The sequence below is a fragment of the Maniola hyperantus genome, chromosome 1, assembly GCF_902806685.2.
Source record: "Maniola hyperantus chromosome 1, iAphHyp1.2, whole genome shotgun sequence".
In the NCBI taxonomy this organism is placed as follows: domain Eukaryota; kingdom Metazoa; phylum Arthropoda; class Insecta; order Lepidoptera; family Nymphalidae; genus Maniola; species Maniola hyperantus.
Window position 1 is genome coordinate 6,536,785 of NC_048536.1, and position 15,828 is coordinate 6,552,612.

At 38.5% G+C, this 15,828-nt stretch overlaps 2 protein-coding genes across 2 annotated transcripts in view; one reads left to right on the forward strand and one right to left on the reverse strand.

Annotated features, from left to right (window-relative positions):
* The window catches only part of Pka-C3 (Protein kinase, cAMP-dependent, catalytic subunit 3), a 108,588-nt gene that overhangs the window by 74,529 nt on the left and 18,231 nt on the right, over nucleotides 1-15,828 (forward strand). The window lies entirely within an intron of this gene.
* Nucleotides 325-2,371, reverse strand: LOC138402408 (pancreatic lipase-related protein 3-like). Its single transcript, XM_069498817.1, has 4 exons — nucleotides 2,320-2,371; nucleotides 1,962-2,204; nucleotides 1,420-1,603; nucleotides 325-1,097 (listed from the first exon to the last, which is right to left on the reverse strand). Exons 1-4 carry the CDS (start codon nucleotides 2,369-2,371, stop codon nucleotides 950-952), a joined length of 627 nt encoding a protein of 208 aa, XP_069354918.1. The 3' UTR covers nucleotides 325-949.

Below are 15,828 nucleotides of genomic sequence, written 5' to 3' on the forward strand. Positions count from 1 at the left end.
TTACCTAGGTATATTGTCCATTCATCGTAACTTGACGCGTGAGTAACATGTTGGCCCATTGCAAATCACACAATAATAAACCCTAAGCTCTAAGGAATAAAGAAACAGAGCAATGGTGCCAACATGTTACTCACGCGTCAAGTTACAATGAACGGACTATAGTAGGTACTACCACTTTTATAACTTGCGTCGGCAATTCGTTTGCGCAGAAAAGCGCAGCCTAACGTCAACTAACACTGAATGTCGGTACCCAATGAAATACAGACCTTATTGCTTGACGCTAAGATTCTAAACATAAGAACAACAGAGACTCACCATCTGGCTCATGATTCGTGCGTACAAAACATGGCGCGTATGCAACTACCAATAGCTGACGGACGCGTGCTATGACTGGCTAAGATGTTCCGCTGCATTCAAAAATAAGATTTCTGCGCAGGTACATCTAGTAACTTACGAGTGGTAGTACCTACTGTACTCTTTGGGCTTGCGAGACGGTCAAGCGAATTGATGGCAAGCCAGTAGTTTTGTTTTGCTTGCTCAAGCAGCTTCATACGCCCGTCAAGTAACTTGAGCCAGCAAAAGGTTCTTTCTCACTTGTCGAGCTCTGTCCGAACGTAGCAAAAATATCAAACACGTAAATGCAAGCATCATGCAAACATTAAAAACATTCAACATGCTTGACTCAAGCAAAAATCTACATATGCTTGCCATCAAGCCGTTTGATCGCCTCAGAAGCCATTTACAGTACACGGCCGAAAGTGATGAACATGACAGATAAGGTTGGTAGAGCGGTCTCTGTCACTCATACCCATATGACGTTTTGTCGGTCTCAACGACCAGGACAGTGCTCTACAATTAATCTGCTATCTCCAAAAGATCGATGTTCATCAGTTTTGGCCGCGTACGGTACATGTCACCAATGGCACATTTCAATCCGCCTGTAGACAGTTTATCCGGCAAGGTTGACGACATTCTTCAGAATGCCTTCAGTGTTCCTGTACTTAGTTCCGTTGAGCCCCCGTCCGAAGGGGTAGTCGGGCGCGGTCTGCAGGAAGTACACGCCGGTGTCGCCGGGCTTGGATGGGGAGCCCATATAACTGAAAGCACAAACATTTGTAAGTTGGTAACCATGTTCAGCTAACTAATAGGAGATGAAGTGGAAAAAGTCACCAAGTAAAAACCACTACCATAAAAATTATAAAAATACTAGCTTATGCTCGCGACTTTGTCCGTGTGGACTACACAATTTCAAACCCCTATTTCACCTCTTTGGGTTGAATTTTCAAAAATCCTTTCTTAACGGATGCCTACGTCATAATAGCTAAATGCATGCCAAATTTCAGCCCGATCCGTCCAGTAGTTTGAGCTGTGCGTTGATAGATCAGTTAGTCACCTTTTCCTTTTATATATTTAACTTACCTGATCTTATCGAACTCGCAGTCTCCCTTCTTGAACGCGGCCCAGTCCTTGCAGCGCACGGCGGGGAACGCGTCCGGGTTGAGCACGGACTCGCTGTACAGCTCCCATGCGCGGGAGTGGGAGCACGTCTGCAGCACACAGTTGGGCTGCTCTGACCCGCTGTTCGGGTAGTAGTCCTTGTGACCTGAGGGAACGGGAGATTTTCAAACAAACGCTGAAAACTCAGAGTCACTCAGCAAACAATGGAGAGAGCTATGCTTTCTCTAAGTGATCAATTAATGAGAAATGAAAAGAGCCGTAGGAGAATCAGAGTAACCGACGTAGCTCAGCGGGTTGCGAAACTGAAGTGGCAATGGCCGAAAACCGATAGACTTCAGGGTCCCAAGGTGCTAGAATGGCGAGCTCGCACCAGACAGCGCGGCGTTAGAACAAACCCCCCTCCACTAGCTAGACAGACGACATCAAATGAGTTGCAAGGAGTCGTGTGGAAGTCTCTACAAGACCTGGACGTCTATCGGTTGATGATGATGACCATGACTCACCGATAGCATCCTTCAGGCCATACACTCCACCGTCGGTGTGAATGACGTCCACATACTGCGCGTCAGTGCGCTTGAGTCTTAACTCCGGGTCCACATGGCTGAAGCAGGGTCCGGCCGGGTCCAGCGCGGTCATGCGGCCGATCTTCTGGCCCGTCAGCCGCGTGAACTCCTTGCAGGTGAAGCCGCCGATGTGTGATCCGAGGCTGTGCCCCACTATGTGTATGCGCTCTGGGTCTTGACCATCTGGGGGTTAAAGAGTACTTATGTAAATTCGTGGCCAGCGTATTCTTTGTCTACCTCGTTACTTAGCTTACCTGCGTGGATCAGTGTCCTCTATTTAAGGTGACGCTGGATGCACGTCCGAACTGCTCGGCCCACGTGGGTAACCTGTATGCTATTTCACCTAACATTGTGATAGAAAGAGATAGACTCAGTGATGAGCAGTGTAGCGAGTGCATGCGCTCACACTAGCGTCCGGATATATTGATGATGGCACACAGATAGTTGGACAGATGTCACCGATGAATTTTTGTAAATATATGATTTATGAAGGAACTACTTATTTCAATTATTATTGTATAAGATTTTATGGAAGAGCGGGGTCGCCTGCCACGAGTACTCGTAGCAATACTAAAACAGTTACTGGGATGGTCCCAATTACTACGCACTATGTGAAATGTTTTACCTACTGAAAAAAATATTTTTTAATTTTTTTTGAATGATAATGATTACCTACTTATCTTTTGATGAATACTATAAAATCTCACTTACATACATACTATTAGGTAACTACTGCCTCAGCGTGTATAAACAACTCGTATATATTATAGAAATCCATACTTCTATGAAGTGTCTGTCTGTAATTTCGAAATAACTACCGCAAGCTCATAATATTGTTATTTGAACTGTACCATAACAGCTGAATCAAACGTTTTTAAAAACTGTCTGTCTGTCTGTCTGTTTGAACGGGCTAATCTTCGGAACGGCAGAACCTATTTTGACGGGACTTTTACAGACAAGTAGAGGATTAACAAAGGATACTTTTTTAACCGAGTTTTAAAAAAGGAGTTGTGTTTTTACCTATGTACACAGAAATCTCCGAGATTTCTGGACCGATTTGGGTTTTTTTTAATTGATAAAGAAACTTTGCAACATTGTCCTATATAAATGTCATTTTATATAGGACACACAGGATTTCAACTCCTCAATCCTGATGCTGCAGGGGACATGACCACCAAAACTTATGGGATTTTGAAACTGTCGGTTATAAATTGATATTGGAGGTAGGTACCTATATCTACCAAGTAAAGACTTTATCATTGAACTCGAAGACCCACTTCTCGACCCTGATGCTGTACCTAAGGAATTGCATTGCTAAATCGTGGTGATCCCACGGAATTTTAAATGAATCATCGCCCACGCCCGTTCGGTACCCTCATTCCGCACATTGTTTTGATTAGTCAGTCCACCAATCACAACAAAGCATTCTCCCCTGTCCCCGCCAACATTTTACGATTTTGTTTTCATGTAAAACCTTGTATATGCGTACTCTAGGAGTTGAATTCTCTGTGCTGGCGGATTACCTATTAGGAACACATGATTACACATTCGTTTGTCTGTGAAAATAACTTTGTTGCCTACACTTATCTATTAGTAGCGACTAAAAACTATATATACTATCTACTTGTGTATACAAAAGTCAAAATAAATTCCACTTTGATCTCAAAAATGAAAATTTTATTTTTATAAGTAGGAAGTAGGTACAATTCAATTTCCCTCTAAAAGCCCACTACACATAAACACAATATGTATCATTTTCTGTTTCAACAGTCACATTAGATGTATCATTCGACGCAGAACTATTGAAGCTCTCCATTTCATTTCTGGAATTAATAAACATACAATCAACATAATTATATGAGTATTATATAGAATGTATGCAAAAAACATAGCATAACAACTTACAAGTATGGTATGGTAGACCTTTCAATATTTAGTACAGAATTGAATGTTGCAGCATCATGTTGGATTTCAGTGGTACGTATATTGGGCACATTCATTTTATTTTCCTTGTTTCTTCTAAAAGGAATGTCTTGAGTCACTAAAATACAACATAATTCAGCATTGACAAATCTGACAACAAATAGTAAATCTCTATATTATAAAAATGAATCGCTGAATGTGTTGCTGATCGCAAATCTCGAGAACAGCTGCACCGATTTCGCTAATTATTTTTGATAATATTCCTTGAAGTACGGGGATGGTTCTTATGGAGAGAATTTTTTTTAAAAGTCCTGAAAAAGAATCGACTGTAGGCGGTGCGAAGTTCGTCGGGGCAGCTAGTAACATAATATTATATTATCCTAATCCTAATCTAAATATATAAAAGAAAAAGGTGACTGACTGACTGACTGACTGACTGACTGACTGACTGATCAACGCACAGCTCAAAATACTGGACGGATCGTGCTGAAATTTGGCATGCAGATAGCTATTATGACGCAGGCATCCACTAAGAAGGGATTTTTGAAAATTCAACTCTGGAGGGGGTGAAATAGGGGTTCGAAATTTTGTGTAGCCCACGCGGACGAAGTCGCGAGCATAAGCTAGTCTATAATATAAAAATGAATCACTAAATGTCATCGCAAATCTCGAGAACAGCTGAACCGATTTCGCTAATTCTTTTTTAAATTAGGTATTCCTTGAAGTACGAGGATGGTTCTTACGAGAGAAAAATTTAAAAAATTTGAATCGACTGTTAGGCCGTAGGCGGAACGAAGTTCGCCAGGGCAGCTAGTGGAATTATAAATGTGAAAGTGTAGATGTTTGGATGTTTGTTACTCAATCACGCAAAAAAGGCTGACGGATTTGAATGAAATTTAGAATTCTTAACTGGAAAACACATAGGCTACTTTTTATCCCGGAAAATCAAAGAGTTCCCGCGGGATTTTGAAAAATGTGAATCCACGCGGACGAAGTCGCGAGCATTAGCTAATATCTAAATAATATCAACTTACAAACACAGTGTCAAATTTTCAGAAGCTGGCTCTAAATGGTACGGTGTGATAGCATCATAATCTAATTCAATTCGATTTTTTTGCTTTGTCGTTTCCTTGTCAAAGAAAATCCTGTGATCCACTAAAATAGAAGTATAATATATAAGTATTTATTAAAAATAAATAAATGTCATCATCAAATTCACCATCCTGGAGAACCTTGAAAACGACACTCGCGTCTATTTTTATAAAAAGTGCTGGCCCGCCATCTTAGATTAAAAAATTAATGTCATTATCAAAACCAGCATCCTGGAAAACCTGAAAACGACACCATTTCTTTTTTGTGAAAAGTGCATGTCTGCTATTTGGATTTGAAAATAAATGTCATTATCAAATTCAGCATCCGGAAAAGTACATATTCAGTCAAATAAATTCCCGTCGAGTCACATTGTTACTCACGTCGGGTGTGACTCACGGGAATAACCCGAAAAGTAATGGCATTATCATCACAAGATAATATTATGGTTTGGAAAGATTCTGATGAATTTTAATAGATCTCCTCTTTGCAAGGGATTTGCTTTTGCGAGTCTAAACCGTTTCTTTTTCCTCTTCCGCCATCCATTGTTACATGAAAACTCAAAGTATAATTAAATTGTCTAAGCACACAATATGACCTACATACTTATATTTGTAACTAGATGATACACGCGACTTCGTCCGCGAGGATAAGTGGTTTTTTAATCCCACGAGAACTCTTTCAAAAGCGATCACTATTCAAATTTCAGCCAAATCCGTCTTGTACTTTTTGCGTGAAAGGGTAACAAACCTATACACACACACACGCAGATACAAAATTTCGCCTTTATAATATAAGGTGATTTGACAACCCTGACTTTCGGAATTCGGATAAGTCCAAATTATATTTTATTACTAGTTGATGCCCGCAACTTCGTCCGCGTGGAATTAGGTTTTTAAAAATCCCGTGGGAACTCTTTGATTTCCGGGATAAAAAGTAGCCTATGTGTTAATTTAGGGTATACCCTAAATTTAATTATATACCAATACGTGCAATTTATAATTTAAAACCGCGCGATTCCCTACGAGAGATATTTAAGGAAATAGGTATTTTACAGTAGCTTCCCAATATATTACATAATATAATTTTTGTACGACAAAACATTCACAGTTACAAAAAAATCAGTGATCTCCATGATAGGCAAACTAGAAACAAAAATAAGCTAGCTACTCCTGCGCTCCGCCTCTGGAAGGTGCGAAAGTCATTTGTGGGAATGAGTGTAATTTTATAATAAAATTCCACAAGCAATTTTAGACTTGCCTTTACACAAGTTTAAAAAATGTGTTAAAAGTATGCTCCTAAAAAAAGCATATTATACAGTCGCAGACTATGTAAACGATAAAAAGCTTGGATTTGACTCGCTCCAGCAATGCACGGGGGGGTGCAATGGCTTGTATAGTACGGTATAATAACATTGTAAATTGAAAAATTAAAAAGAGAACCGCCGAGTTTCTTGCTGGTTCTCGGTAGGAACGGCATTCCGAACCAGTGGTAAATTAAACCTGACTATTCATAAGCATTTAAAAAGTTTACATGAATAAAAAACATTCTATTCTATTCTATTTATTCTATTCTATTCTATCTTCTATTCTATTCTATTCTATTCTATTCATTATTCTATTCTATTCTATTCTATTCTATATTCTATTCTATTCTATTCTATTCTATCTATTCTATTCTATTCTATCTATTCTATTCTATCTATTCTATTCTATTCTATTCTATTCTATTCTTTATATTCTATTCTATTCTATTTTCTATTCTATTCTATTCTATCTATTCTATTCTATTCTATTATTCTATTCTATTCTATTCTATTCTATTCTATTCTATTCTATTCTATTCTATATTATATTCTTATTCTATCTATTCTATTCTATTCTATTCTATTCTATTCTATTCTATTCTATATTCTATTCTATTTATCTATTCTATTCTATTCTATTCTATTCTATTCTATTCTATTCTATCTATTCTATTCTATTCTATTCTATTCTATTCTTTTTCTATTCTATTCTATTTATTCTATTCTATTCTATTCTATTATTCTATTCATTCTATTCTATTCTATTCTATTCTATTCTATTCTATTCTATTCTATTCTATTCTATTCTATTCTATCTATTCTTTATTCTATTCTATTCTATTCTATTCTATTCTATTCTATTCATTCTATTCTATTTCTATTATTCTATTCTATTCTATTCTATTCTTTCTATTCTATTCTATTATTCTATTCTATTCTATTCTATTCTATCTATTCTATTCTTCTATTCTATTCTATTCTATTCTATTCTATTCTATTCTATTCTTCTATTCTATTCTATTCTTATATTCTATTCTATTCTATTCTATCTATTCTATTCTATCTATTCTATTCGATTCTATTCTATTCTATTCTATTCTATTCTATTCTATTCTATTCTATTCTATTCTATTCTATTCTATTCTATTCTATTCTATTCTATTCTATTCTATTCTATATTCTATTCTATTCTATTCTATTCTATTCTATTCTATTCTATTCAATTAACACTTTTATCTATCTCCATTCCCAATTTCATCCAAAACCGTTCAGCCGTTTTTGGTGATTGAGTAACAAACATCCAAACATCCACACACACACATCACTACACCTATTATAAATGTGAAAGTGTGTTTGTTTGTTGGTTCGTTGGTTTGTCCTTCAATCACGTCGCAACAGAGCAACGGATCGAAGTGATTTTTTGCATGGGTATGGTTGACCGGAGAGTGACATAGGCTACTTTTTATCCCGGAAAATCAAAGAGTTTCCGAGGATTTTTAAAATCTAATTCCACGCGTACGAATCGCGGGCATCACCTCATCATCATCATGATAACAATCGCCGGCTCACTACAGAGCAGGGGTCTCCTCTCAGAGTGAGAAGGGTTTTGGCCATAGTCTACCACGCTGGCCATGTGCGGATTGTAGAATTCACACACCTTTGAGAAATTATGGAGAACTCGGCATGCAGGTTTCCTCACGATGTTTCCTTTACCGTTAAAGCAAGTGATATTTAATGAATTAAAACGCGTATAACTCCGAAAGTTAGAGGTGCGTGCCCGGGATCGAACCCCCGACCTCCGTTTTAGAAGGCGGACGTCCTAACCACTAGGCTATCATAGCTTCACCTAGTTTATAATATTAGTAGGATATAATATGTAAACTACTACCACCAGCTGTCGATACGATGCATTCTAAAATAAATCGACCGACGACCGACAGACCGACCGGCCAAGTACGAGTCAGACTCGCCCCGAGGTTTCCGTACTACAATAGTAAAATGTTATCTCTAAATCTCTGTTTAGAGATAAGCATTACAATGTAACTTAATTTATTACTACTATGTAACTAGAATTTCGGTACATATAAAAATGAATCGCTAAATGTGTTGCTGATCGCAAATCTCGAGAACAGCTGAACCGATTTCGCTAATTCTTTTTTTATAATATTCCTTGATAACGAATATGGTTCTTACGGAGAGAAATTTTTTAAAAAATTCCTGAAAAAGAATCGACTGTTAGGCGGTACGAAGCTCGCCGGGGGCAGCTAGTGAAAAATAAAAATAAATAAATAGGTAAATAGTATTTTTTGACATTTTGCATGATAAATCAAAACTATTTAGTATGCCTAGATGATGCCCGCAACTTCGTCCGCGTGGATTTAGGTTTTTTAAAAATCCCGTGGGAACTTTGATTTTCCGGGATCAAAAGTCAAAGTCAAATGATTTGTTCAAATAGGTAATAAATTACTCTTTTCGATTGTCAGTTGTTGGATTTGTAAAATATAGTGTTGATAGACCTTTTTTTTTGGGTTGTGCCACACATGACATACTTTATTCCGTCGCTTCTTCTACTTGAGGTTTTTTGACTTTATTACTCAAGTATAAGAGGCGCTGGGATAACCTAACCAGTTGGTAACTGGTAATGTGTGGTACAGCTTTAAAAAATAAACGTTTTTCTTTTCTTTCTTTTTCTTTTCTAATAATATGCCATGACATAATGCTGTGAAAGTAACTAAAATATACTAGTCTCGCCGTTTCTATGTCTGTCAACAGGTGAGATTGCAGTCAAGGGCTAACTTGTATCTGAATAAATAAATAAAAAAGTACTATTGTACGAAGCGTTGCGTACTTTGTTTGTAAGACGGAAGACAGACAGACAAAAAACTGATCCTATAAGGGTTCCTTTTCCTTTTGAGGTACGGAATCCTAATGATCTCTCTTTTTGCACTGCATTTAACCTGAATCCAAGAACTTCCGATCCGAAATAGTCGTAAGCAAGACTGTATCGTCACCTACCACCAGGTGAGATTGCAGTCAAGGGCTAACTTGTATCTGAATCAATATTATTATATTATTTATTATTATAAAAACTGTAACAGGTGAAATTCTGTACATGAAGATATTTTGAAATTTTTTTTTCGAGGGCACTCTATAATCGATACTGAACCCAAAACTGGATTTTTTTCATTTTTGTCTGTCTGTCTGCGTCTGTATCACGGCCGCGCATCACGCTGAAACTACTGAATGGATTCCAATGAAACTTGGTACGTTTGACGTCATACTATGAGGAAGAATATAGGATACTTTTATCCCGAAATTCAGCATGGTTCCCTTAGGAGAGGGGTTGAAAGTTAAAATGTATACTGAGCTGTAATTCATTAACGCGTAGTCCGATTTCATTCATTCTTTTTGTTAGAAACCATACATGTTAAAACTTCAAGTTCCAACTTCTCAACCATCATCATAATAATGACGGGTAGCTTTTGTACTTTGGATTTCAATCAGCTGTTTTAGGAATAGTTGATGTTGAATTGATATTAAGGTACGCTTAGAATAAACTATCTCTGGTTTAGGTACCAAGCAACGACTTCATAATTCAACTCGATATCCCAAACTCTTCAACCCTGATGATGCAGGGTATTGCACTCCTAAGCCACTGTTGATTGTGAGATAATATGTATTGTAGATGCCAAACATATATACATATTGAACTTTAAGTTCCAACTCTTCAATACTGATGCTGCAGGGTACTGCATCCTATTCTATGGGTTTTAGGAACTGTTGTTGGTGAATTAATATTGTACCATTTACTATTGTACCAATCCACGACTACATGGTTGAACTCCGTTCACAAAAATCCACGCACTCCATCGAAATCCTATTCTATTCCAAACTTATTCGCCAGCGTGACAGGAGTGGAGAAGGCGGATAGGGACGTGTGAGGGGTGCAACGGATCAACGTGATTTTTTCCATCATCATCAGCCTGCGGTCGTCCACTGTTGGACATAGGCTTTCCCTAAAGAGCGCCACCACCCCCGGTCCTCAGCCTTCCTCACCTAGCACTTCCCGCCAGCCTCTGTATATCGTCGGTCCATCGTGCTGGAAGGCGTCCCACACTACGCTTATTATACCTACGCGGTCTCTCCATCAAGAACTTTCCGGCTCCAACGGCCATCACCTCTACGACAGAATGACGTGCTTTTTATCCCAGAAAATAAAAGAGTTCCCACGGGCTTTTGAAAACCTACACCACGCGGACGAAGTCGCGGGCGTCAGCTAGTAAATAAATAAAAAAGTACTATTTGTACGAAGCGTGCGTACTTTATTTGTAAGACGGACAGACAGACAGACAGACAGATAGACGGACAGACAGACAGACGGACAGACGAAACAGACGGACAGACGGAGGGCAGACGGACCGATGGACGGACCGACAGACGCATGGACGGACGGACGGACGACTGACGGACGGACGGACGGACTGACGGACGGACGGACAGACGGACGGACGGACAGACGGACCGACAGACGGACAGACAGAGGGTCCGTCTTTTCCTTCTGAGGTACGGAACCCTAAAAATATAAAGAAATACCACCAGGTAGGTACTACCTACCTATATTATTATACATATACAGGTACCTTTTTAGGGTTCCGTACTTTATAAGGAAAAAAGGGACCCTTAGGATCACTTCGTTGTCTGTCTGTCTTTCCGTCTCTCCGTCTGTGTCGTATCTGTCCTATAGGATACTTCCCGTTGACCCAGAATCATGAAATTTAGTAGGTACGTAGGTCTTAGAGCACAAGTAAAGGAATAAATCCGAAAACCATAGATTTGTGATTACAACTTCAAAAAAAAAATTAAAGTGTGTTAATGAAAAAATAATAGTATTTTCAATTTTCAATGATAATAAGTATACCAAGTGGGGTATTTATGAAAGGGCTTTACTTGTGTATTCTAAAACACATTTTTATTTATTTTTATGCATAGTAGTTTTGATTTATGGAGCAAAATGTCAAAAAAATACCTGAGTACGGAACCCTTGGTGCGCGAGCAACTCGCACTTGCCGATTTTTTAAAATTAGATAAAATAAATAACTAAACAAAGTTACTTACCTATTGTACTAGGACCACACGAGTAGATATCCCTACTAGGACCTCAACAACAAAGTCAGGTCAATAAACCAATGAATAAAATTGGTGTCCAAATTTCAAATTCCAGAGGTCAATGTACAAAATGCAATAAGTATTGAAGGACTTATTGACTCTGCTCTGCTCAATCTTCTACACATTTGCATAGCCACTGAATTAATAAACGAAAAAATTAATTTTATAAAATCATTACGGCTTTTGTTTTTGAAAACATAACAACAGTTGTCGTCATAGAAACCACAATATTACACGCGCAGCCGCGCGCCGCTGGGCTGGCCCTTCCCTCCGCCACCCGCGCGGTGTCTAATGTTTTGGGGTGAGAAGCATGATGTTTTAGCCGAAATCTAGCGCTTGAAAAGGGTTGAACAGTAGTTTGGGAAAAGTATTTTGAGAAAAAACTACTGAATTTAGGTTTGCAAAGTAAAGTTATTTCAACTAATGAATAAATAAACTACGTGTAATGATAAATTGTTTTAGAATTTTCATATCCCTAATCTTATTTATTTACGCCCAAAGTTGTCATAGATTTAGTGTTAAAATAGGAATCTTTTGAGGCTCGTAACTTTTAAATCAATATTTTTTTCAATGTTTTAGATATCATTGAACCTAGATAATGACGAGATAAATCGATATAATTCTTAGTTTTGTGCGTACAATATCGAATATTGTTGTATTTTCCTTCCTACGTTTGTATGAAGAAAGCACCGAACTGAGCTGCCTTAACTCCTTTTATTAGAGAACTAGAGGATGCCAGCGACTCCATCCGCGTGGATTTAGGTTTCAAATCGGGGCATCTTTTTTTTTTTTTTTTTTTTGACACTTTATTGCACACAACACAAAGTAAACATTGAAAAAACACAATACAGGATCTTATTCTAATAGATGTAGCATGCAAAGGCGGCCTTATCGCTAAAGCGATCTCTTCCAGGCAACCTTTGACGAAAGGAATCACGAAAGCACGGGTTGGTGCGGCAGCCGAAAATGGCCCTAGTTATTATTATAATTAGACTACATACACAGTACATTCAAATAATACACAAATAAATATATTATATATACCCATATACATATCTCTATAATATACTACATAATTCTGTTTACATAGATAAATAATAGTTCTTCAAACGATTTTTGAAGGTGTTTAAGGATTTCGCCTGACGTATTTCAGCTGGGAGAGAATTCCAGAGCTTGACACTGTTAGTGGTGAAAGAGTTACCATAGTATACCGTGCGGCTGTGTGGAGTCATAAGCTTATTGTCGGTGCTGGAGCGGAGGGAGAACTGATGGTTCTCACCAAGATAGGAAAACCGTTCTTTTAAGTATGATGGTGTTTGAGGGTAGTACAGAATACGATATAGGAGCGACAAAGCGTGCATCTCCCTCCGCCGAGATACTGGCAGCCACTTTAGTTTAGCACGGAACTCTGATACATGATCATATTTTCGTAGGCCGAAGATGAAGCGAATACACATGTTTTGTAGTCTTTCCAGCTTGTTTAAAAGTTCTTGTGTCAGGTCCGGATAACAAGAGTCACCGTAGTCTAATATTGGCAACAAAAGTGTGTTAGCTAACGTAATCTTAGTTTTTATTGGCAGAAGATTTTTCAACCGTCTTAGGTATCCAATAGTGGCGAAGATTCTCCGCCCCACCTCCCCACTTGTGGACCCCAAGAGAGAGAATTGTCCAAGATTAGGCCAAGGTTCTTGACTTTATTGCTGTATGGCAATGCTATACCATCGAAGCGGACTGCAGGTAGATTATGTAGCTTAGAGAGCATTCTGGGATTACCAATAATGATTACTTGCGATTTGATCGGATTTACCGCAAGTCCATAGCACTTACACCACTCGCAAACCTTGGCCAAATCTGAATTTAGTGTGTTAATTGCAGCTGGAATGCGCTCAACGGTTTCTGAAGTGTAAATTTGTAAATCATCAGCGTAAAAATGAAAGGAAGATGAAATAACCGAGGAGATTGTATTAAAAAAATAGAGAAGAGAAGAGGAGACAGGACCCCACCCTGTGGGACACCTGCAGAGAGCGGTGAGAGCGTGGAACACTTGCCATCGATTTTGATACATTGTTGACGTCCGCTTAGGTACGATCTGAACCAATTAATTACGTCAGAGGATACATTCAGGGAACTTAATATCGCAAGAAGTAGGTCGAAGTCGACATTATTAAAAGCGTTGCTGAAATCGAGGAGAATGAGAACAGTGACTAACTTGTTATCCATACCTTTCCGTATATCATCGCAGACTTTAATTAGCGCAGTGACTGTGCTATGGCCGGGTCTAAAGCCAGATTGAAATGAAGATAGGATGTTATTTTTAGTAAGGAAGAGACTCAGTTGTTTGTTAACAATGCGCTCAAGGACTTTGGACAGAAAAGGAAGAATGGAGATTGGTCGAAAGTGTGTGGGGGATGTCGGATTGGAGGTTTTAGGTATTGGGATAACAAAGGCTTTCCCCCACTCAGAAGGAAAAGTACACGAGGACAGAGAAAAGTTAAAAATGTGACATAGGATAGGAGCGATGCTATCAAGGAGCAGTAGGATCATCCTCCGACTGATTCCGTCATACCCCATTGCATCCGACTTTATGGCCACAACGTGTTTCTTCATTTCATCCAGAGTTACGTCGCTGAATTGGAAAGGAGGGTAATTAGGTATAGGTATGGACCTCAAATTATTGAGCGTCGCTTGTTTTATTTGACCATCCAGTGTCCCAGCAGTCGTGAAATGCTGGTTAAGTGTGTCAAGGTCCGGGATGCGATGAGTCTTTTTTTGTTGGCGTCCAATGCCCAACGTATTCAGAAACCTCCAAGTTTTGGAGGTATTGGAGTCTTTAAGGGAATTGCAAATGAAATTACGCTGGGCATCGCGACAAACTTTACTACACCGATTGCGAAGCTTTTTATATTTTTCACGGTTAGTAACTGTAGGACATAGTTTATATTTGCTTTTTGCTCTATTACGTTTGTTCATGAGGGCTTTTATCTCTGGTGTTAACCACGGAGCAGGGAGGTGTTTTAATTTGACGGGTCTCAGGGGAGCGTGCACATCAAAAAGTCCTGTCAGTAAAGAATTAAAGATATCCAGCTTATTATCTATTGTATTAGCGCTAAATACGGCAGCCCAGTCAATATTGTTTAGGTCAGACATAAATAACGAATTGTTAAAATTTTTAAAACTGCGGCGCATTACTACTGTTGGTTTAGCTTTTGGAGGCCTAATTTTGTAGGAAGTGAATATCAGATCATGGTATGAAAACGCTTCCGCGGGAAATTGCCCATGATTATCCACGTGTTGAGGGGAAGAGACTATCATTAGATCTAATAGAGATGGTGTGCAGTTAGGGGAATAATGGGTTGCATTCGTGGGTAGTATGTGGAGATTGCTGCTATTGATTATATCCCTAAGTTTTCTCGCACGATGATCATCTTTAATAAGGCATGTGTTAAAGTCTCCCATTATTATCGTGTGGTCAGCAGATGTGGAGAATTGTTCAAGTAGGTTTTCAAAATTATGGAAATAGTCAATATGAAGGGAAGGGCTATAGACTACACCCAGCAGCAGCTTTAGGTGTCCGAACAGCACCTGTATGAAAAGGTGTTCTGATGATTCTGAGTACAAAGAAGGAGATTGATCAAGAATAGTAAAAGGAATATGGCTACGGAGATAAATAGCTACTCCTCCACCTCCCTTACCCGTCCGATCATTCCGGATAAGATGGAAGCCGGGCAGACAATATGAGGTTGAAGGTAAGCATGGTTTTAAAAATGTTTCGGACACAAGAACTGCGTGGATATTTTACTATCAAAAGAGGATAGGAGATCAGGAAAATGGGAAGGGATACTTTGCGCATTAATGTGGATAACGTTAAAATTTTTGGGAAATATAGAAAATGTGGAATCTAAGAGGGAGCTAAGCGGCTGCGAAATACTATAGTAACTATCATCCGAAACTGAAGAGTCGGACAGATTGATGGCATTGTCTGGTTCACTTCCATAAGACGTGTCGTTTGAAGTCATAAATTATGATAAAATAAATAGTATTTAAGGCAGCTCAGTTCGGTGCTTTCTTCATAAAACGTAGGAGGGAAAATACAACAATATTCGATATTGTACGCACAAAACTAAGAATTATATCGATTTATCTCGTCATTATCTAGGTTCAATGATATCTAAAACATTGAAAAAAATATTGATTTAAAAGTTACGAGCCTCAAAAGATTCCTATTTTAACACTAAATCGATGACAACTTTGGGCGTAAATAAATAAGATTAGGGATATGAAAATTCTAAAACAATTTATCATTACACGTAGTTTATTTATTCA

Bases quoted from the DNA above. Each gene is read 5' to 3' on its own strand.
- LOC138402408 (XM_069498817.1), bottom strand. From the start codon at position 2,371: ATGTTAGGTGAAATAGCATACAGGTTACCCACGTGGGCCGAGCAGTTC. The intron at 2,205-2,319 runs GTGCATCCAGCG...TTTAACCCCCAG, and splicing joins GTGGGCCGAGCAGTTCGGAC to ATGGTCAAGACCCAGAGCGC. The intron at 1,098-1,419 runs GTAAGTTAAATA...TTGTGCTTTCAG, and splicing joins TGCGAGTTCGATAAGATCAG to TTATATGGGCTCCCCATCCA.